Source organism: Nerophis lumbriciformis, linkage group LG05 (assembly GCF_033978685.3).
Source record: "Nerophis lumbriciformis linkage group LG05, RoL_Nlum_v2.1, whole genome shotgun sequence".
In the NCBI taxonomy this organism is placed as follows: Eukaryota; Metazoa; Chordata; class Actinopteri; order Syngnathiformes; family Syngnathidae; genus Nerophis; species Nerophis lumbriciformis.
In genome coordinates, this window is record NC_084552.2 from 20,599,022 (window position 1) to 20,621,229 (window position 22,208).

The 22,208-nt window shown below is 39.8% G+C and overlaps 1 protein-coding gene across 2 annotated transcripts in view; it reads right to left on the reverse strand.

The window, feature by feature from the left end:
• sorcs2 (sortilin-related VPS10 domain containing receptor 2) overlaps nt 1-22,208 on the reverse strand; it is a 445,201-nt gene that overhangs the window by 258,883 nt on the left and 164,110 nt on the right. For both annotated transcript variants that reach the window (XM_061961136.2, XM_061961135.2), the window contains exon 2: nt 12,557-12,624. In XM_061961136.2, the coding sequence (XP_061817120.1) occupies nt 12,557-12,624 (68 nt within the window). The remainder of the gene's footprint in view (nt 1-12,556; nt 12,625-22,208) is intronic.

Consider the following 22,208-nt stretch of genomic DNA (forward strand, 5'->3'; position numbering starts at 1 on the left):
TTTGCTCTGAGGGAAATGATGTCATCATCCCCAAACATCCTTTACGTTGATGGAATAAGAAAAGTCACCAAAATGCCAACGTAAACTTGTGCATTTATTGAAGATCAATTACCTTTACCTTTAGGGACGGCGTGGCGCAGTGGAAGAATGGCCGTGCGCGACCCGAGGGTCCCTGGTTCAATCCCCACCTTGTACCAACCTCGTCATGTCCGTTGTGTCCTGAGCAAGACACTTCACCCTTGCTCCTGATGGGTGCTGGTTAGCGCCTTGCATGGCAGCTCCCTCCATCAGTGTGTGAATGTGTGTGTGAATGGGTAAATGTGGAAGTAGTGTCAAAGCGCTTTGAGTACCTTGAAGGTAGAAAAGCGCTATACAAGTACAACCCATTTATCATTTATTTACCTCGCATGCGGCCCCATATCATCAATGCTGTGGACATTTGCATGTTTTCTTCAGGCAGTCGTCTTCATAAATTTAATTGAAACGGCACAAAACAAAAGTTCCAGCATCATGACCTTGCTCAATGCAGATTGATGATTCATCACTGAATATGACTTTCATCCAGTCATCCATAGTCCACCATTGCTTTTCCTTAGCCCATCGTAGCCTAGTTCTTTTCTGTTAAGAAGTTAATGACGACTTTCTTTTAGCTTTCTTTTTTTTTTTAAATCACATTTCCTTTTAGGCAGTTTTTTACATTTCGATTACAGACGGTGACTCCAGATTCCGCCCATTTGTTCTTCATTGCTGTGCATTTACATTTTTCAAGACAGATTGATTTATATTTTTCTGTCATGATGGTTTGATGTTTTCTTTGGTCGACCAGTGGACTTCCCATCTTGTTTGTACATGGTCCAGACTTTAGACACAGCTGACTGTAAACAATCAACATCTTCTGCAACATTGAGTGGTTATTTGTAGAGATGTCCGATAATGGCTTTTTTGCCGATATCCGATATTGTCCAACTCTTAATTACCAATTTCGATATCAACCGATACCGATATATACAGTCGTGGAATTAACACATTGTTATGCCTAATTTTGTTGTGATTCCCCGGTGGATGCATTAAACAATGTAACAAGGTTTTCCAAAATAAATAAACTCAAGTTATGGAAAAAAATGCCAACATGGCACTGCCATATTTATTATTGAAGTCACAAAGTGCATTATTTTTTTTTAACATGCCTCAAAACAGCAGCTTGGAATTTGGTACATGCTCTCCCTGAGAGAGCATGAGGAGGTTGAGGTGGGTGGGGTTGGGGGGGCAGGATTGAGGTGTTTGGGGGGTGCGCGGGGTAGGGGGTAGCGGGGGGTGTATATTGTTGCGTCCCGTAAGAGAGTTAGTGCTGCGATTGGTTCTGGGTATTTGTTCTGTTGTGTTTATGTTGTGTTACGGTGCGGATTTTCTCCCGGAATGTGTTTGTCATTCTTATTTGGTGTGGGTTCACAGTGTGGCGCATATTTGTAACAGTGTTAAAGTTGTTTATACGGCCACCCTCAGTGTGACCTGTATGGCTTGACCAAGTATGCTTTGCATTCACTTGTGTGTGTGAAAAGCCGTAGATATTAAGTGACTGGGCCGGCACGCAAAGGCAGTGCCTTTAAGGTTTATTGGCGCTCTGTACTTCTCTCTACGTTCGTGTACACAGCGGAGTTTTAAAAAGTCATACATTTTACTTTTTGAAACCGATACCGATAATTTTGAAACCGATAATATCCGATATTACATTTTAAAAGCATTTATCGACCGATAATATCGGCAGTCCGACATTATCGGACATACCTAGGGTTTTGACTTCTTGAAGAAGTTTGATAATCCTCTCCTTTGTTTCAATTGACATCTATCGTGTTGGAGCCATGATTCATGTCAATACACCTGGTGCAACAGCTCTCCAAAGTGTGGAAACTCTTTTAACTGTGGACTAAAGGACATATTTAATCTGATGCAGGTGTTAGCTTTGGAAATGAAAATATACTGGTTGATTCCATAATGTTTCCCTCAGAATTGAGAGATTCCCTAAATTTTTCATTCTACTTGATTTGAAAATTAAACTTTTACTGACTACCACAACCAAAACCAGTGAAGTTGGCACGTTGTGTAATTCGTAAATAAAAACAGAATACAATGATTAGCAAATCCTTTTCAACTTATATTCAATTATTTTAATATGAAGTCATGCTGCTGTAACACGTGGCTTGGTATTGTCTTGCTGAAATAAGCAGGGGCGTCCATGATAACGTTGCTTGGATGGCAACATATGTTGCTCCAAAACCTGTACGTACCTTTCAGCATTAATGGTGCTTTCACAGATGTGTACATTACCCATGCCTTGGGCACTAATACATCCCCATACCATTACAGATGCTGGCTTTTGAACTTTGCGCCTATAACAGTCCGGATGGTTATTTTCCTCTTTGGTCCAGAGGACACGACGTCCACAGTTTCCAAAAACAATTTGAAATGTGGACACTTTTCCACTTTGCGTCAGTCCATCTTAGATGAGCTCAGGCCTAGCGAAGCCGGCGACGTTTCTGGGTGTTGTTGATAAATGGCTTTCGCTTTGCACAGGAGAGTTTTAACTTGCAGTTACAGATGTAGCGACTAACTGTAGTTACTGACAGTGGTTTTTTGAAGTGTTCCTGAGCCCATGTGGTGATATCCTTTACACACCGATGTCGCTTTTTGATGCAGTACCGCCTGAGGGATCAAAGGTCACAGGCATTCAATGTTGGTTTTCAGCCTTGCTTTTTACGTGCAGTGATTTCTCCAGATTCTCCGAACCTTTTGATGATATTACGGACCGTAGATGGTAAAATCCCTAAATTCCTTGCAATAGCTGGTTGAGAAATATTGTTCTTAAACAATTTGCTAAGGCATTTGTTGACAAATCTGAGTGTGCGGTGCCTTTGCCTATTGGGCAAAAAATTAGATGCTGTCCTGATTAATCTGAGCGGTTGGTGGGAGCAAGAAAGGTCGACACAGTGCGCTGGGAAATAGAATATGTCTATTGTCTGTGTACATAATGTACAGGATACATGTGTCGCCACAACTCTCTCCAATGAGGAACTGAGTCCCGTGTTTACTCTGCTGTTGTTGTCTTGTGACGCAGCGGTCAATGTAAACCCCGGTTGTCCAGGTATCAACCAAAAAAGGTGTTTGTTTGGATTTATTACAGTGATTGAATAAACATTCCACTGAAAACACTGATCAGTTCTCACTCATTTTTGGGGCCAGGATGGCACCACACAGGTTCATCTGTTTTTGTAAAGAATCACTTCTTGGGGGTATTTGTTTTTGTTGAAAAATTTGTACAAAATGATCAATTTTCAATTTTTGTAACAAATGTGCATTTTTCAAACTGAGACCCCCTAAATAACTTGGTGTGATTTATTTATTTTTTTCAACAAAGAAATTGCTAAAAAAATCAATATAAATATACAGAAATATGAGTTTAAATAAATAATAAGATAACCTGTCATTATTCACTATGATTATAAATCATTTGAAGACCCTTTTGTCACGGCTGGTTACACCAGGCCGTGCCTTTTATGTTGGGTTTTGTTAGTGTTTTCCGGTGTTTTGTGTTAATTCCTGTCCTGTGCTTTTATTTTGGCGACTCTTCCGGCTTTGTCGATATTTTCCTGTGGCTGCTTCACTTCTGTCCCAGAGCCTTTCCCCTCACCTGTTTTCGGTTAGCAATCAAGACTATTTAAGTTGATCCTTGTCCTACCTTCGTTGTCGGGACATTGATGATGATGTATTATCGTTTTTGATGCTAAGCCTAATACGCACTACTTTGTGGACGCGTCAGCGCCACATTTCCTGTGAGTGCTTTGCTGGGTTTCAGCAGTTTTGTTTCGTTTTATTTTTTTCATTGTCTGTCCAGCACTTATTATCCAATCCAATCCGTTCCATCAGTAACGTCTGCATTACTATACTGAAAAGCCAGTCCATGTTTTCATTGTTACCTTAGCAAGGTCGAACCAGACCGCAGCAGCATTTAGGCTACATTTAGTTCTTTCACATCACTGCAGGGTAGGATGTCCAATTCACATTTTTTTTGTCAATTCTAATTTTTTTATGTACCATATTTTTCGGAGTATAAGTCGCACCGGAGTATAAGTCGCACCTGCCGAAAATGCATAATAAAGAAGAAAAAAAACATATAAGTCGCACTGGAGTATAAGTCGCATTTTTTGGGGAAATTTATTTGATAAAACCCAACACCAAGAATAGACATTTAAAAGGCAATTTAAAATAAATAAAGAATAGTGAACAACAGGCTGAATAAGTGTATGTTATATGAGGCATAAATAACCAACTGAGAACGTGCCTGGTATGTTAACGTAACATATTATGGTAAGAGTCATTCAAATAACTATAACATATAGAACATGCTATAAGTTTCCCAAACAATCTGTCACTCCTAATCGCTAAATCCCATGAAATCTTTTCCGTCTAGTCTCTTACGTGAATGAGCTAAATAATATTATTTGATATTTTACAGTAATGTGTTAATAATTTCACACATACTTCGCTCCTGAGTATAAGTCGCACCCCGGCCAAACTATGAAAAAAACTGCGACTTATAGTCCAAAAAATACGGTAGTTGTTTACATTACAAAAAAAAAATTGTCCAGATTCCAATGTCAATGCAAACTGACCCGAATACAGACATGGCGTCATGACGTCGCACATCCTGCAGTGTTTCCGCAAGTAAACTCGGGAGTAGACGTGCTTCAATTCTAGTCGTCTCAGCATTTGCACATGTGTGGCAATTTCAAGGATTCTGTGCAATCAAAGTCAACATTTTCTTAACCGTGGAGAAGATTATGAAGGAAGATGTCTCCAGCAGTTTTGGGGACGTTTGCCTCGATGTCTGCTCTGAAGAGGGTGTTGGCTATCAGTGGTGGAACATTGGTTGATGTGAGTTCCTAAAGCATTATTTTAGCCTGTTTCTGCCAATTTGTCAACTGTTTATTTTGGTGAATAATGATTTCGGCGTAGTCATTATTCGCCATTATGCGATGACACTGAAGTCGCATCGTAACATTATCTGAATGATTTGTAATATAAAACTCAGAATAATAATGTATGTAATATTGTGTGAAATTATTAACACATTACCGTAAAATATCAAATAATATTATTTAGCTCATTCACGTAAGAGACTAGATGGAAAAGATTTCATGGGATTTAGCGATTAGGTGTGACAGATTGTTTGGTAAACGAATAGCATGTTCTATATGTTATAGTTATTTGAATGACTCTTACCATAATATGTTACGTTAACATACCAGGCACGTTCTCAGTTGGTTATTTATGCGTCATATAACGTACACTTATTCAGCCTGTTCACTATTCTTTATTTATTTTAAATTGCCTTTCAAATGTCTATTCTTGGTGTTGGGTTTTATCAAACAAATTTCCCCCAAAAATGCGACTTATATGTTTTTTTCCTTCTTTATTATGCATTTTCGGCAGGTGCAACTTATACTCCGGTCAGACTTATACTCCGAAAAATATGGTACACATTTAGCTGTAAACATCTGCTGTATAGTATGTGTGTTGGGTCCCTTTTTACCAAAAGTCACAATGTCCGATAGAGTTCTAAAAACGTTATGACAGACCACTGCAAAAAAAAAACGGAATGGATTTTTACAGTTTTTTACTGAATGGGACACCCAAAATGTGCATGAAAATAACGAAAGTGGGATTTACTTACTTACTTTATTTATTAGCTATGAGCAATAAAACACTAAATATTAACAACATATGAACATCACTCCTCTTTTACTTCTCACCCCAGCTCCTTGATAGTTGTGTATCTTTTACAATCAAGCAAAACACAACAACAATGTAAAAAAAAAAAAAAAAAAAGCAAAATATGAAGGCAAAGTGTAATAAACACATACAATATGATATATTATCACGTAAAAATCTGCTTCCGCATCAGTTTCTGACACACGCGTTTCGGGCTGGCTGCTCGGAAAACAAACCCCGCCCTCTGCTTTGTTCTTCGTCTGAGCTGCTGTGACGTAGATTACTGTAATAACTCGTATAACACCTAAAAGCGCAGATTTCAACCTTTGAAATACTTTCTATAGTTTAAGACTTACAGTAATTTAAAAATAGCACTGCACATCTTAATGGCGGCGACAGTTTTGATGCTAAAGGGCTAAAAAAAAAAAAGATATACAACGTCCGGTGGGCCGGATTGAAAATCATAACAGGCCGCATTGTGGCCATATTTTGCTCAGGTCTGTTTTGGACCATGTCATGCTTACTAAAGACGACTGGAGCTTTCTCACGCTTTCACTTTCAACCATTTAAATGTATTCAGTGTTTGTTGTGTAATTCTAATACACCGCAAGAAAGCTGTGAGCGAAAAGATCTTGCAAGTGCAAAAATTGTCCACAGGAACCTCCTGGGGGCTAAGCCATCCCCCACTATCTTCAAACCTATTGACGCCCCTGGCTCACTATGTGTGTGCATGTGTGAGTGCGTGTGCAGGTGAGTGTGAGTTCCAGAAGGCCATTTTGATTAGAGCCTATGTACAGTACAGAGTGTGTGTTTCATCTTTCATGTTTTATGAAGACTGAGCTTCAAGTTGCTTTCACCCTCCAGCAACAGTGAAATCAGACTACTGTAACCTCTATAAGTGTGCGTGTGTGTGTGTGTGTTCTTGTATTTCTACCCTTCTTGAGACATCAACAAGGAAAAATACCTTCCATATGAGGACCAGTGAACAAGTTAGGACATAAATCATGGTCCCAATAAGGAAAACCGTTGCATCTAATAGAGAATGTCTCATTTGCACCCCTGGTGGTGAAATCTATAAAAATGAGGGTGGTCCCAAAAAGAAGGGATTTTTCAAATTGATTGTGTGTCGGTTTTAAAAGTGCTCCCCCTCTGGTCAACATATGAAATAACAAGTGTGTATAAAAAAATTGAAGTGCTCCCCCTCTGGCCAACATATGTAATAACAAGTGTGTGTAATAAATTGAAATGAGCCCCCTTTGGCCAAAATGTATTTGAAAATAAATTAATAAATATGGATGGATGGATGGATGTATATAGAGACATACTGTAATAGCTTAAAGTAAATAAATAAAAAAATAAATGAAAAAATAAAAAATTGTAAAAGCAGTCTTTTTCTCACAATGTGTCGATTTTTTTCCTTATTAAATTGGGAACAATTTCTCATATTCGTTCTGTTTCTGTAATATTGCAATATTTTCTCTTTTTAATGGAAAATGGTGACATTTGTCATATAAAAACATAATATTCTGTCCTTGATCACAATATCGGCAATTTTTTGGTTGCTCTTGTAAAATAGTGAAAACATAGTGTTTTTGAGTAAAATTATGACTTTTGTCATAATTTTGCCAAGTAAAATTCAGATTATTATTATAATATTGCCAACATTTTTAAGTTTTCTCATGAAATTGTGACTTTTGTCGAGTAAAATTACGACTCATTTCATAAAATTGCCAAGATTTTAAGCTTTTCTGTTATTGAGTAAAATTCCAACTTTTATCATAATATTGCACAAATGTTCAGTTTTTCTTGTAATATCTTGACTTTTATTATAATAATGCCACAATTATAAGCTTTTCTTGTGGAATTGTGACCTTTTTCTTGTGAAATTACAACAAATTTTTCACAACAAGCTTTTTTATATTTGCATAGTATGTTTGTATTGTTAATGTTGTAAATACAAATCTTTATATATCTAGAAAGGGTGGTCCTAAAGAGGTAGGCATTTTTCAGCGGTCTCAATAAGGTAATAAATACAAGAATGTGTGTGTGTGTGTGTGTGTGTGTGTGTGTGTGTGTGTGTGTGTGTGTTTGTGTGTGTGTGTGTGTGTGTTGTGGCAATGCTTACTTAACGGGGACATCGCTCTGTTTACACGGTCACCTTTAGGGGACCGCTGACGGTATGGGGACAAAAAAACAGGTCCCCTAAAGGGAAACCTTTTTAAATGATAGTCAGATCCATTCTGTAGATGCCTAAGTGATTTTTAAGCTTTAGCCCATAAAATATGTTTACTGGTTAGTTTGAGTGTGAGACATTTGCACAGCAGCCTCCTCATCGGGCTGTAGCTGGTACATTTAAGTGGTGAAACTTCCTATAAGAGGACAGCTGTAGTGCTGTATTCTGAGGATCATGTCATATTTAATATGAACTTTTTTTTAAATTTTTTTTTAATTATTATTATTATTATTTTTTTTAAATGGTCTTCAGTAGTCACGTACAAATTTGTGTGAATTATGCAAAATCATTTAAAAATTTGGTCCCCATGAACCATATGAACTCTTTTTCCCCAGGGTCCCCAGTAAGAATGATCAGCACATTACTTCATCAATCCAGATATTTAAAGACGTGTATGAGCTAACTGGGCAGTGGCCATTTTACCAACATTTTTTTATGCCTCCTAAACCTGTAGAAAGGGTGGTCTCCACAAGTGATGATCAAAAACTTGGTCCCCATTCCAAATGATAACCAGTATGTGTGTGTGTGTGTGTGTGTGTGTGTGTGTGTGTGTGTGTGTGTGTGTGTGTGTGTGTGTGTGTGTGTGTGTGTGTGTGTGTGTCCCTCTCAGTATTCCTCTCATTCTGCCAAAGCTGAGGATTTTGAGCATCCTCACATCCTTTACGGTCACATCCATCCCTCTGCTTCCTTCCCTACAATCTCGCCTTTTACAGTCTGTAAAAATACTGCTTGATTGGGTCTTACCAGCTGTCCTTAATGCTTTTGACATCCAATCTGATGAAGCCGGTGGTGAAGGGATGCTTCAGTTCCACAATACTAATACAGGTGGCGCTGTCTGCGCCATGTAGCGATATTGAGGTGTTTTTATTGGCGCACCTGCACAGAATGAGACAGAATGCACGGACGCACTCAAAATGCTAAGTGTAAGTATGCAAGTATGTGCAAGTCTAAGGCAACCAGCATTAAGTGGGGTTCACAGGCTGTTGTATTTGATTTCTCATTTTGCCACTTCCATTCTTACACTTAACATTTTGAGTGTGTAAGTGCATTCTGTCCCACCTTGTGTTCACTTAGGCCTGGGGGGTGGATCAGCAATCTGCGGTCCTAGAGTCTAATGCAGCTCTTTAGCGCCGCCCTAGTGGCTCCCTGGACCTCTTTCAGAGATGTGTGAAAATGGAAAAAGATGAAGAAAAAAAAATATTTTTGTTTAAATATATTTTCTGTAGGAGAACAAACATGACACAAACCTTCCTAATTGTTAGAAATCCCACGTTATACATGCTTCACTGACGACAGTATTTGGCAAGTACCGCTTTGTCCCACTAATTTCAGTGATTCCTGAAATCATCGTAGTTTATTTACATGTACAACTTTCTCTGATGCTGCCACAGAAAGACGTGTTTTATGCCACTTTGTGAGCTTTGTTGATGTTAATGATATGCTGGAGTGCTTATCAGGCATATTTGGTCAATCCATGACTGCAAGCTAATTGATGCTAACATGCTATTTAGGGTAACTGTATGTACATATTGCATCATTATGCCTCGTTTGTAGGTATATTTGAACTAATTTAATTTCCTTTACTTATGTCGTGTATGTTTAATTTATGTTTGCATGACTCATGACACATTATCACTATGTAATATTGGCTGCATTTCTCATAGTTGTTTGTGTGCCATGTTGTTCCAGACCACAGCAAACATTACCCCGCTTGCAAAGATTGTAATAAATCCATTAGAAGAAGACAGCCTGCTGTTTCCTTAAACTTTGACGCACACATCCTTTGGCCATTCTGAGCCAGTAATTTCCAGAAGTTATCTCATCCTGTGAGAAGCCTCCATTTTACGAATGATTTCTAATGTTGCAAAAAATGTGTCGAATAAAAATTAAAATACAACATTTCTGTCAACGAAGATTTGCGTCAGCCTTTGATAGTAAGCTAATATAACTGATATAGACACTTACATCATGTGTTGCCTTCATTATAAGACTTATTTAAATAATTATTTGCGGCTCCAGACAGATTTTTTTTTTTGTATTTTTGGTCCAAAATGGCTCTTTCAACATTTTGGGTTGCCGACCCCTGACTTAGGCGCTTAGGAGTTTGCCCAACCAGTCTACATGTGCTTTGTGGACTTGGAGAAGGCATTTGACCGTGTCCATCGGGAGGTCCTGTGGGGAGTGCTCAGAGAGTATGGGGTATCGGACTGTCTGATTGTGGCTGTCCGCTCCCTGTAAGTCCGGCAGTAAGTCGGACTTACTGCCGGACTTACGTGTTACTGTAAGTCCGGCAGTAACACGTAAGTTACTGCCGGACTTACGTGTCCGGCAGTAAGTCGGACACGTTTCCAGTGCCTCACCTGCCATCATGGAAAGAAAAAAAATTTAAAAAGAAAAAAAAAAATTAAATTGTTATATGTATTCAGTGATTATACTATAAAGTTATTTTCCATTTTACTTCACCAGTTTTAGATTATTTTTATTCAAAATCGCTGAATTTTCACATTTGCCGTTCAAATACTGAGAAGAGACGGTGAGGTGATCAGCAGCCAGTTGAGGCACGTCACTCAGTGCCTCAACATGGATTGCGGACTCTGCTAACTGCTGGCCTGCTGTGCAGTGAGACCGTATTGCTATATGAATTATATTATACATTTCCATAGTTTAGTTAGCTGAGGTATATAATGTACAATGTATTTTGTCAACAACTGTATGTGTGTAAAGTATTTCTTGTGCTGAGCGATCATAAAACTGCTGCGAAGACGCACTGTGTGAGGCTTGCAGTAATCCCGCCTCCTGGCGCCGCTTAATGCACCCCCGCCGCAGAATGCACCCCTCGACGGGAGCGCCACACCAACCAAAGCCCACACCCAAACCCTCCACGTGCAAGACCGAATCCACCCAAAAAAAGTCACTTAACAAGAAGCCAAAAAGTGCAAAACAATGCTCGCGCCGGAGGAGCGGTGAACGACTGCAGGGACACAACATTAGGTACACCTGCAGACTGCAGCACGGATTTCATATTTCATTCATTCACAACTCCTCCAACATGAACACCACGTGTGCTAGATGTGCATTTTTGCGTGCTACAGTTTGTATGTGTAAAGTTAAAGTTAAGTTAAAGTACCAATGATTGTCACACACACACTAGGTGTGGTGAAATTTGTCTTCTGCATTTGACCCATCCCTTGATCACCCCCAGGGAGGTGAGGGGAGCAGTGGGCAGCAGCGGCGCCGCGCCCGGGAATCATTTTTGGTGATTTAACCCCCAATTCCAACCCTTGATGCTGAGTGCCAAGCAGGGAAGAATGCTGGTATGAGCTTTTAAACATAACCCGTTAACTGCTGCCAATCAAATGGTGAATAAGATACTCTTTAGGGTTCATATGTTTGTAAATCTGACTGTGATGAAGTCAGTGCCTCACCAGCCATCAACCTCACCGCACGTCACTGGTGTGAAAAGCCGTAGGTATTATGTGATTGGACCGGCACGCAAAGGCAGTGCCTTTAAGTTTTATTGGCGCTCTGTACTTCTCCCTACATCCGTGTACCACTACGTACAGCGGCGTTTTAAAAAGTCATAAATTTTACTTTTTGAAACCAATACCGATAATATACGAACCGATACCGATAATTTCCGATATTACATTTTAAAGCATTTATCGGCCGATATTATCGGCAGCCCGATATTATTGGACATCTTTTTGTAATTCCACTGTTAAAGTTGCTTCTTACACAAGATGTCTGTGTGCATGTGCAACTTAAATTCACACAATGCGGAAACACTTCTAACAAATGTGTGTTTTTTTGCATTTAGTTGCATTGCCAGATTTGTAGCAACCAAATGATTGAGGCTAACAAATAGCATCTTTGTGTTTACCTTTTTACTGGAGGCCATATTGGAAAGCTAGAATCCTTAGGTGATCCCGTAAAGGTCTTTGTAGGCCAGTTTATAGAGAATATAAATAGCAATCTTCTCAAAATGCCCGACGCATTAAACAACCACGCATGGTTTTGTCCGCGATGAGTCTGCGGCCTGCAACAATTAGACCATCAACATGCAAACATTGGAAAAAAAACATGTACATAATTCATATGTGACCTCCAGGGAGACTTGGTAGCTAATGAGAGGCTGCGGCTTTGAAGCTCTCGGAGAGGACGAATGGCATAAATTAAGTTGCAACATCAGACACATTTGCGGCGCGAGAGTGGGAAGAAATGTTAGTAAGGAACTCTGTCTGGTCTATTTTCTGATATGAAACGTCTCCTCTTTTGTACCTGCAAGGTCAGGCTTGGCATCGGAGCATCTGCGAGGGATTAGATGGAAGGGGGAATTGATATTCTATGAGGACGCGCTCACACACAAGGTTCTTGCTGTGAAAAAAAAAAAAAGTGCTAATTGTTATTTGGCTCGCCCCTTTTCCGCCATGATGTAGCATCTCTATCTGGGCCGTGTCTGCACCTTTTCCACCCGGAAGATCTACAGCCACCCACGGGCCAGACGTAACATGAGGTCATCCCACAACAGATGGACAACGCTAAACATTTCTGGCCTACCTCCACAGAGAGCTCTCCAACACCTTGGTGGAGTCGGCATGGTAGTACTTGGTCAGAATGAGAATGACCTGCAAGGAGAGGAGATGGCATTAAAAAAAACATATTTTTCCAAGGTGCTCTTCTAGTTTCATTTGCAGCTTGACCTCTTTAACAAGTTTTCTTACACAAATCCTGACTTCTTGAACAAGCGTTCTTACATGAAACCTTGGAATGAATCAGGTCAAAAGCACATCTTCCATTATAGAGGGCGGGTCACAGCTGTCATGGCTAATGGGCTGTAATAATGACAATGGGAGAGATATGGGTATTCCCGTGACCGCAGGTTTGGGAATGTTACATAAAGAGCACAGTGTTACGATCCTGTATTAAAAGTAGTCATTAAAGTGTTTAAAAAAAATAAAAAATAAAAAAAAATAGCTGTATTACGGCTGCTTGCACAATTTGATGAGATCCCACTCCAATATAATTCAGCGGTATGTTTATTTAGTATTAGTCGTTGGAAAAATTGGAGCCCTAAGCACAATTTTATTTCGAGATTTACCTTTTTTCACACGTTTTTATTTATGTGAAACGATTTTTGTACATTTTTAATAAAACTTGAATTTATTTTGATTAGAGATATCCGACATTCCAATATTTTCCAACTCTTAATTACCGATTCCAATATCAACCGATACCGATATATACAGTCGTGGAATTAACACATTATTATGCCTAATTTTGTTGTGATGCCCCGCTGGATGCATTAAACAATGTAACAAGGTTTTCCAAAATAAATCAACTCAAGTTATGGAAAAAAAAATGCCAACATGGCACTGCCATATTTATTACTGAAGTCACAAAGTGCATTATTTTTTTTTAACATGCCTCAAAACAGCAGCTTGGAATTTGGGACATGCTCTCCCTGAGAGAGCATGAGGAGGTTGAGGTGGGCGGGGTTGGGGGGGTGTATATTGTAGCGTCCCGGAAGAGTTAGTGCTGCAAGGGGTTCTGGGTATTTGTTCTGTTGTGTTACGGTGCGGATGTTCTCCCGAAATGTGTTTGTCATTCTTGTTTGGTGTCGGTTCACAGTGTGGCGTACATTCGTAACAGTGTTAAAGTTGTTTATATGGCCACCCTCAGTGTGACCTCTATGGCTCTTGACCAAGTATGCATGCATTCACTTGTGTGTGTGTGAAAAGGCGTAGATATTATGTGACTAGGCCGGCACGCAAAGGCAGTGCCTTTAAGGTTCATTGGCACTCTGTACTTCTCCCTACGTCCGTGTACGCAGCGGCGTTTTAAAAAGTCATAAATTTTACTTTTTGAAACCGATGCCAATAATTTTGAAACCGATACCGGTAATTTCCGATACTACATTTTAAAGCATTTATCGGCCGATAATATCGTCAGCCCGATATTATCGGACATCTCTAATTTTGATTTATGTTTTGTACGAACATACATACATACTAATGGCGGTATAGCTCGGTTGGTAGAGTGGCCGTACCAGCAATTTCAGGGTTCGAAGTTCGAATCCTGAAATTGCGCCTGAAAAAAACGCCATCCTAGTCACTGCCGTTGTGTGCTTGGGCAAGACACTTTACCCACCTGCTCCCAGTGCCACCCACACTGGTTTAAATGTAACTTAGATATTGGGTTTCACGATGTAAAGCGCTTTGAGTCACTAGAGAAAAGTGCTATATAAATATAATTCACTTCACATTGATGAGCACAACAACACACAGGATATCGTGTCAATATGCCGCATTATAGCGAGGATGATCATTTCCATCTGTAGACCCTCAACGTGAAAACAGCATAACATAAGGGCACAATACAATAAAAATAGATAAAAACACATGCAAGCATATATCAACAGTTTTGAAATAGGTTCAAATGTTGGCATCTTTGGTTTGCTTCTAACCAACAATTCAATGCTCAACATTTTGTTTTGTTTTTGTGAAAAATAACACATTTCTGCATATCTTCCTGACACAGCTATGGCCAGGATTTGAGCCGAGTACAAATGTTTACCAACCCATCTCAGTTGAGAACATTGAGAATGATAGAGTACATTTTAATTTTAATTCAAAACATCTGAAAATCGGAAAAGGAGAGGGGGTCCTTCAAGTAAAATTAAGCTTAGGGCTCCGATTTAGTCTGCGGCAGCCCTGGGGCTATTTTCTATCAACAGCTGTTTTTTATAGGCCCAAGCTATGATGTAAAAATAAAATGGGAGATTATTAAGATTTATAATTAGATATTACACTTTTGTCACTTATAACACAAAGCTAATATGTTTTCTTCAATTAGCTTAGCATACACAGTTTTGACCATTGTCATGGTTTATTTGTTTCAGGCATTGCTTAGCAAATACTTTACATACTTTACATGCGTGGACAGCACCTTTTAGCTCTTATTTCCAAAATTGTGTATACTGCTGAATTGGGGTCTTTTGGCCGCTTATGTGGACACTTATACTGCCATCTGATGGTGTCAGAAGAGTATAACATACAATGGAATTTGTAAAAAAAAAAAAAAAAAAAGCATAAAAATAAGAATTAGCATGTCACTAAACATGAAGTACACGTTTGTGTACTTATGGACTAAGTACATCATATCAAAAGATGATTCTTAGTTTTTATTCTAATTAGGGTCCAATAAGCCCAAATAGCAAAGAGAAATAAAAAAGCATGTAAACAAACAGCTTGGGCCTTAAGAGGTTAAAGGGGAACTGCACTTTATTTTTTTTTTTACAATTTTGCCTATCGTTCACAATCATTATGAGACATGACGATGGATGGATTTTTTTTTTTAAAGTCCGCTTACAGTGAAGCCAATGGGAGGTCCTTTATTCTTCCCATAAAACCCAATCAAAAACCTTTAAAAAGCGCCAACAATTCTCCATTTACTTTTCATGTGTCACGTGGGGGTCGCAGCTTGCTGCGGGGTTGTTCTTTCAACGCAAGATAGACGGCTCCGGACAACAGCGTGAAGGTAGGCTAGGATTTATTTAACATAAATCACGCACTACCGCGAACATAAACAATACAACAACAACAACAAAAAAAAGAGGCAAGCGTGCCTAAAACGCAAGTGAGGCTAATCTTAAACAAAAACTAGGACATGGACATGGGAACTTACTTTGTCAAAACGAGACCTGAACCGGAGTGACATAACGACAAAACAGGCAGGACGAGTGATGAACAAGGTATGCTTAAATAACAGTGACATGATTGGTGACAGGTGTGTGTGAGTCAAAACGTGAAACAGGTGCGTGACGTGACAGGTGAAAACTAATGGTTGCTATGGTGACCAGACAAGGGAGTGAAAAAGACAGAAACTAAACAAAACATGACTTAAAACAAAACATGATAATACAGACATGACAGAGCCCCTCCCTTAAGGACAGATACCAGATGTCCAAGAAAAAAACTTAACAAAAGTCATGGGAGGGCGGGAGGGGGACATGGCGGTGGGTCGCCAGCCCAAGTGGCCCCGAATCCACCGAGGCAAAGTCAAGTGGCGGCGGCGAGTGGAACGCCGCTGCAGCAGGCGAGGCGGGCGCCCAGGGATTGGCCACATTCGTGGCCGACTGGGAGGTGGGCGCACTTGGCGTGGCGGGCGACCAGGAAGCGGCCATATCCGTGGTCGACGAGGAGGCAGGCGCGTCGTCATCGTGGCAGGCGTGGCTTGGCGTGGTGAGTCAGGCGGCGAAGCTCGGCGTGGCGCGTCAGGCGGCGAAGCTCGGCGTGGCGCGTCAGGCGGCGAAGCTCGGCGTGGGTCTTGGTATAGGTCTTGGTCTTGGCGTGGGTCTTGGTCTTGGCATGGCAGGTCTTGGTCTTGGCATGGCGGGTCTTGGTCTTGGCATGGCGGGTCTTGGTCTTGGCATGGCGGGTCTTGGTCTTGGTCTAGGTCTTGGCATGGCGGGTCTTGGTCTTGGCATGGCGGGTCTTGGTCTTGGTCTTGGCATGGCGGGTCTTGGTCTTGGCATGGCGGGTCTTGGTCTTGGTGTGGGTCTTGGTATAGGTCTTGGTCTTGGCGTGGGTCTTGGTCTTGGCATGGCGGGTCTTGGTCTTGGCATGGCGGGTCTTGGTCTTGGCATGGCGGGTCTTGGTCTAGGTCTTGGCATGGCGGGTCTTGGTCTTGGTCTTGGCATGGCGGGTCTTGGTCTTGGTCTTGGCATGGCTGGTCTTGGTCTTGGCATGGCGGGTCTTGGTCTTGGCATGGCGGGTCTTGGTCTTGGCATGGCGGGTCTTGGTCTTGGTCTTGGTCTTGGCATGGCGGGTCTTGGTCTTGGTCTTGGTCTTGGCATGGCGGGTCTTGGTCTTGGCGTGGAGGGTCTTGGTCTTGGACTTGTTGAGCTGGTACCGGAGCTTGGCGTCGTGGAGCTGGTACCGGAGCTTGGCGTCGTGGAGCTGGTACCGGAGCTTGGCGTCGTGGAGCTGGTACCGGAGCTTGGCGTCGTTGAGCTGGTACCGGAGCTTGGCGTCGTTGAGCTGGTACCGGAGCTTGGCGTCGTGGAGCTGGTACCGGAGCTTGGCGTCGTGGAGCTGGTACCGGAGCTTGGCGTCGTGGAGCTGGTACCGGAGCTTGGCGTCGTGGAGCTGGTACCGGAGCTTGGCGTCGTGGAGCTACTGGTGCAGGTGGAGGTGGTCTAGCTGGGGGTTGCGGCTTGGCATGGTAAAAGACTGGTGGTGGCGGCCGTGAGGGAGGCTGTGGCTTGACATGGTTAAGCTGAGTCACCCCACCAACACAGCTCCCGACCCCAGACCCCCCCTCAAGGGGCGGATACCAGACGCGCTCCCTGCGGTCTGCAACTCTCTGTAGGGGTGGGCGGAGGAGGGCAGAAACTTCCCCATTAAATTGTCCAAATTGTTTATTCCCTACCCCCACTTTAGACTGGGTCTGAAAAAATCTAAATTTAGAGACAATTTTCTCAAAAGGATTTTTCTTTGAAACAAAGTCCATAGTGGGCGGCTGACAGAGGGTGTAAATAGACTCAAAAAAAAAATCTTGGTTTCTGACGTCATCACCAGTGGGCGGGATGACGTCATCAGCACGGGTCTTCTGCGGCGGGAAGGAAGAATGGGCTGGTTGAGGAATCTTGTTGTCCGTGGGCGGGTTTTGGGGGAACGACGCGTCATGCTGGCGAGAAAAAGCCTTTCTGGTTGGCTTCCAGCTTTGCCAGCGCGTCTCCATCACCTCCTCGTGGCCGGTCTGCGGAAGAACGTCTGCTGCCTGCATTCTGTCACGTGGGGGTCGCAGCTTGCTGCGGGGTTGTTCTTCCAACGCAAGATAGACGGCTCCGGACAACAGCGTGAAGGTAGGCTAGGATTTATTTAACATAAATCACGCACTACCGCGAACATAAACAATACAACAACAACAACAAAAAAAAGAGGCAAGCGTGCCTAAAACGCAAGTGAGGCTAATCTTAAACAAAAACTAGGACATGGACATGGGAACTTACTTTGTCAAAACGAGACCTGAACCGGAGTGACATAACGACAAAACAGGCAGGACGAGTGATGAACAAGGTATGCTTAAATAACAGTGACATGATTGGTGACAGGTGTGTGTGAGTCAAAACGTGAAACAGGTGCGTGACGTGACAGGTGAAAACTAATGGTTGCTATGGTGACCAGACAAGGGAGTGAAAAAGACAGAAACTAAACAAAACATGACTTAAAACAAAACATGATAATACAGACATGACATCATGACTTGAATATTAACCAAGTATTAGTGAAATTGTTATTATAAGCGCTAACGCAGACAAACTATCGGCGCCGTGTGCACTTCCTGTGTGCCTGTGTTTACATGATCGACTAATGAGCTAATTCCTTGTTTCCTTTGCTGGTAAAAGTTCATTCTAGATCATAAATCATGCCTCTCACCTCAATAGTAGAAGGAATAGGACGTATTCCGACAAGTTGGTACACTTTGATAGACAATTTAGACCTAGAATAGAGAGAACGTCACAAGACGACGCTTTGTTTCACCCCCATTTACGTCGTGAGGATTATGGTTAATTTTTCATTTGAAAATAATATAGAATATAACACGATTCTATCAGTCGGCATCCTAATTACAGCAGACATCCTACAGTAAGTGATGTTTTATTATGTTTGCTTGCTCTCAGGAAGTCTGCAGTGAGTAATAATCAGTGATGTTATAAAAAAAAAGCGTATGCTTAACATGATCAAAATACGTAAATATTATATGTTATTATAAATTTTCTCATTTCTACATTACATACATACTTACATCATGTATATAAAACCTTAATGGAGGTGGTTGGATGTTTATTAAAGGGCTTAGTGGGCAGAATAGAGCGGCTCATATAGGCTTCATTGTAAGCAGACTTTAGATTGCATTTATTTAATACTTATAATACATTAAAAAAAAAGATATCCATGTCTTTGATAATGATTGTAAACGATAGGCAAAATTCTTCCAAAAAGTGCAGTTCCCTTTAAGGAACATCACATGATTACATTTGCACAATTACACACAGTGACGTGCAGTGAGGTTTGAGGTTGATGAGGCACTAGGGCTGCAACAACTAATCGATTATAAAAAATAGTTGGCGATTAATTTAGTCATCGATTCGTTGGATCTATGCTATGTGCATGCGCAGAGGCTACTTTTATTTTTATTTTTTTTATTATATATTTTTTTATTTTTATAAACCTTTATTTAGAAACTGCAACATTTACAAACAGCTGAGAAACAATAATCAAAATAAGTACGGTGCCAGTATGCTGTTTTTTTTCCAATAAAATACTGGAAAGGATAGAAATGTAGTTTGTCTCTTTTATCCGATTATTAATCGATTAATCGTAGTAATAATCGACAGATTAATCAATTATCAAATGAGTTGTTAGTTGCAGCCCTACTAGGCACTGACCCACTAGTCAGATTTACAAACATACAGTGTGATGCTAAGTCACTGACTCACAAGTCAGATTTACAAACATGACTGTATGATGCAATGGCACCAGCTCAAAATCACAAAAACACACAGTATGACGCTAGAATAAAACATTTCAACACACTTAGCACACAATTAACACAGCAACTGCAGAGCAGACAACTTTTTGACTTGGGGGCCGCATTGGGTTAAAACAATTTGACCGGGGGCCGCACTGTATGTGTGTGTATGTATATATATATATATATATATATATATATATATATATATATATATATATATATATATATATATATATATATATATATATATATATATATATATATATATATATATATATATATATATATAAACACAAACATACATACATATGGTGATATAATTGCTGTATGTATACTTTTGACCCAGCAGATTTGGTCACATTTTCATAATAAATTCATAAAAGAACCAAACTTCATGAATGTTTTTTGTGACCAACAAGTATGTGCTCCAATCACTCTATCACAAAAAAATAAGAGTTGTAGAAATTATTGGAAACTCAAGACAGCCATGACATTATGTTGTTTACAAACGTATGATCGCGACTGTATATATTCCTCGCGCATTAATTGACTGAAAGAGCGTGCACTTTGACACTGCGGCGCGAGAGCAATGATGTCATGTTATCAAAGGACAAATGCATTTTTAGACAATGTGATATGCCTGAGCGGCGAGAGGGCACGGAGTAACAAGCGGTGGAAAATGGATTAGAAAAAACAGATTTAAAAAAATTATAATTTTTTGTTGTTGTTTTTTTTAAACTTGGGACATTCCCGTGGGCCGGATTTTGGACGCTGGCGAGCCGCATCCAGCCCGCGGGCCATAGTTTGGGGACCCCTGCACTAGACACTATATCTGACCTTTACTTGTAAATGAAGTCCATTCACCTTTACTTCTAGGACTTTGTTGTAGAAGTCCTCCTTTTTCTCTGAGTTTTAAAAGTCTCTCTTTCTCACTTAAGGTAATTGCCACGAAATGCAAGCTCCTGTTTCCCCAAAAAGCAAGTGGTGTTTATCAGCTCTTTTAATATCTCACCATGTTCCTTTACATTGCCATTGTGGATGCTGATATCTAGTCTCATTTAGAGCCAGATCAATACGTGATATTCCAAACGTTTTGAAAGAAATCTGACCTTGAATGTGGGCAGATGAGCTTTCATGATTTTCGAGGCTTCTTGGCATCCCATCCATTTTCTACCGCTTGTTCCTCTCGGGGTTGCTGGAGCCTATCTCAGCTGCATTCGGGCGGTAGGCGGGGTACACCCTGGACAAGTCGCCATCTCAGTATATCCCATTTGGGTCCAAACACGGTCACTCGTTGAGAATAAAAGGCAGGGAAAGCAATAAAGACGTTTTTTGTAACACAGCCACAAAGCCATTATTTTCCAGTATACTAATCCTTTTGAAATCAACAAGTTATTTTCTGTCCTCGAACCACACACCTTTGAGTCTAATTTGGCAGCTCTGGCGTTGGTCTGCCAGTATGAATGACTTCTTGCTTTGATTGAAAGTCCAGTCTTGAAAACTTCCTTATTTTACAAATCAAATCCTCCATTTTTAGGGCGAAAAAGTAGCAGTTGTCTGTTGTTTTCTTCTTCTACTTCTTCTGTTGGCAGTTCATGAACTTTTGAACTGCAAGTTGACAATTTATCGCCCCCTACCTTGAGGCAGAGGTACCCGTGGCACCAAGCATGCGCTTCCTCGCACGCACACGCTCAATACACTTTTTGTGTAGCCTGTGTCTGCCTCACTTCTCGTTTGCCGCGTTATTTTCATCAGGAAACACAGAATTTAGGCAATTTTGACCATGAAAATTATCCAAATATACAGGAACCACACCAAAATCACATAAAGCAAAAGAGAAATATTAAAACTCATTTTATTTTATTACTTCGTTTTTGAACATCTCATGGTTAAGTCATATATATATATATATATATAAAATCAATAAAGTACTATCTATCTATACACACATATATATACACACACGCACATATATATGTATATATATATATATACGTATATAAATATATATATACAGTATATACACACATAAATATATATATAATTACACACACATATATCATGTATATATATATATATATATATATATAAAATCAATAAAGTACTATCTATCTATACACACATATATATACACACACGCACATATATATGTATATATACACGTAAATAAATATATATATACAGTATATACACACACATATATATATATATATATATATATATATATATATATATATATATATATATATATATATATTTACACACACATATATCATGTATATATATATACATATATATATATATATTTACACACACATATATCATGTATATATATATATATATGTATATATATATATATATATATATATATATATATATATATATATATTTACACACACATATATCATGTATATATATATATATGTATATATATATATATATATATATATATATTTACACACACATATATCATGTATATATATATATATATATATATGTATATATATATATATATATTTACACACACATATATCATGTATATATATATATATATATATATATATATATATATATATATATATATATATATATATATATATATATATATATATACATCATCAGTACGGGCCGCATTGGGTTTTATATATATATATATATATATATATATATA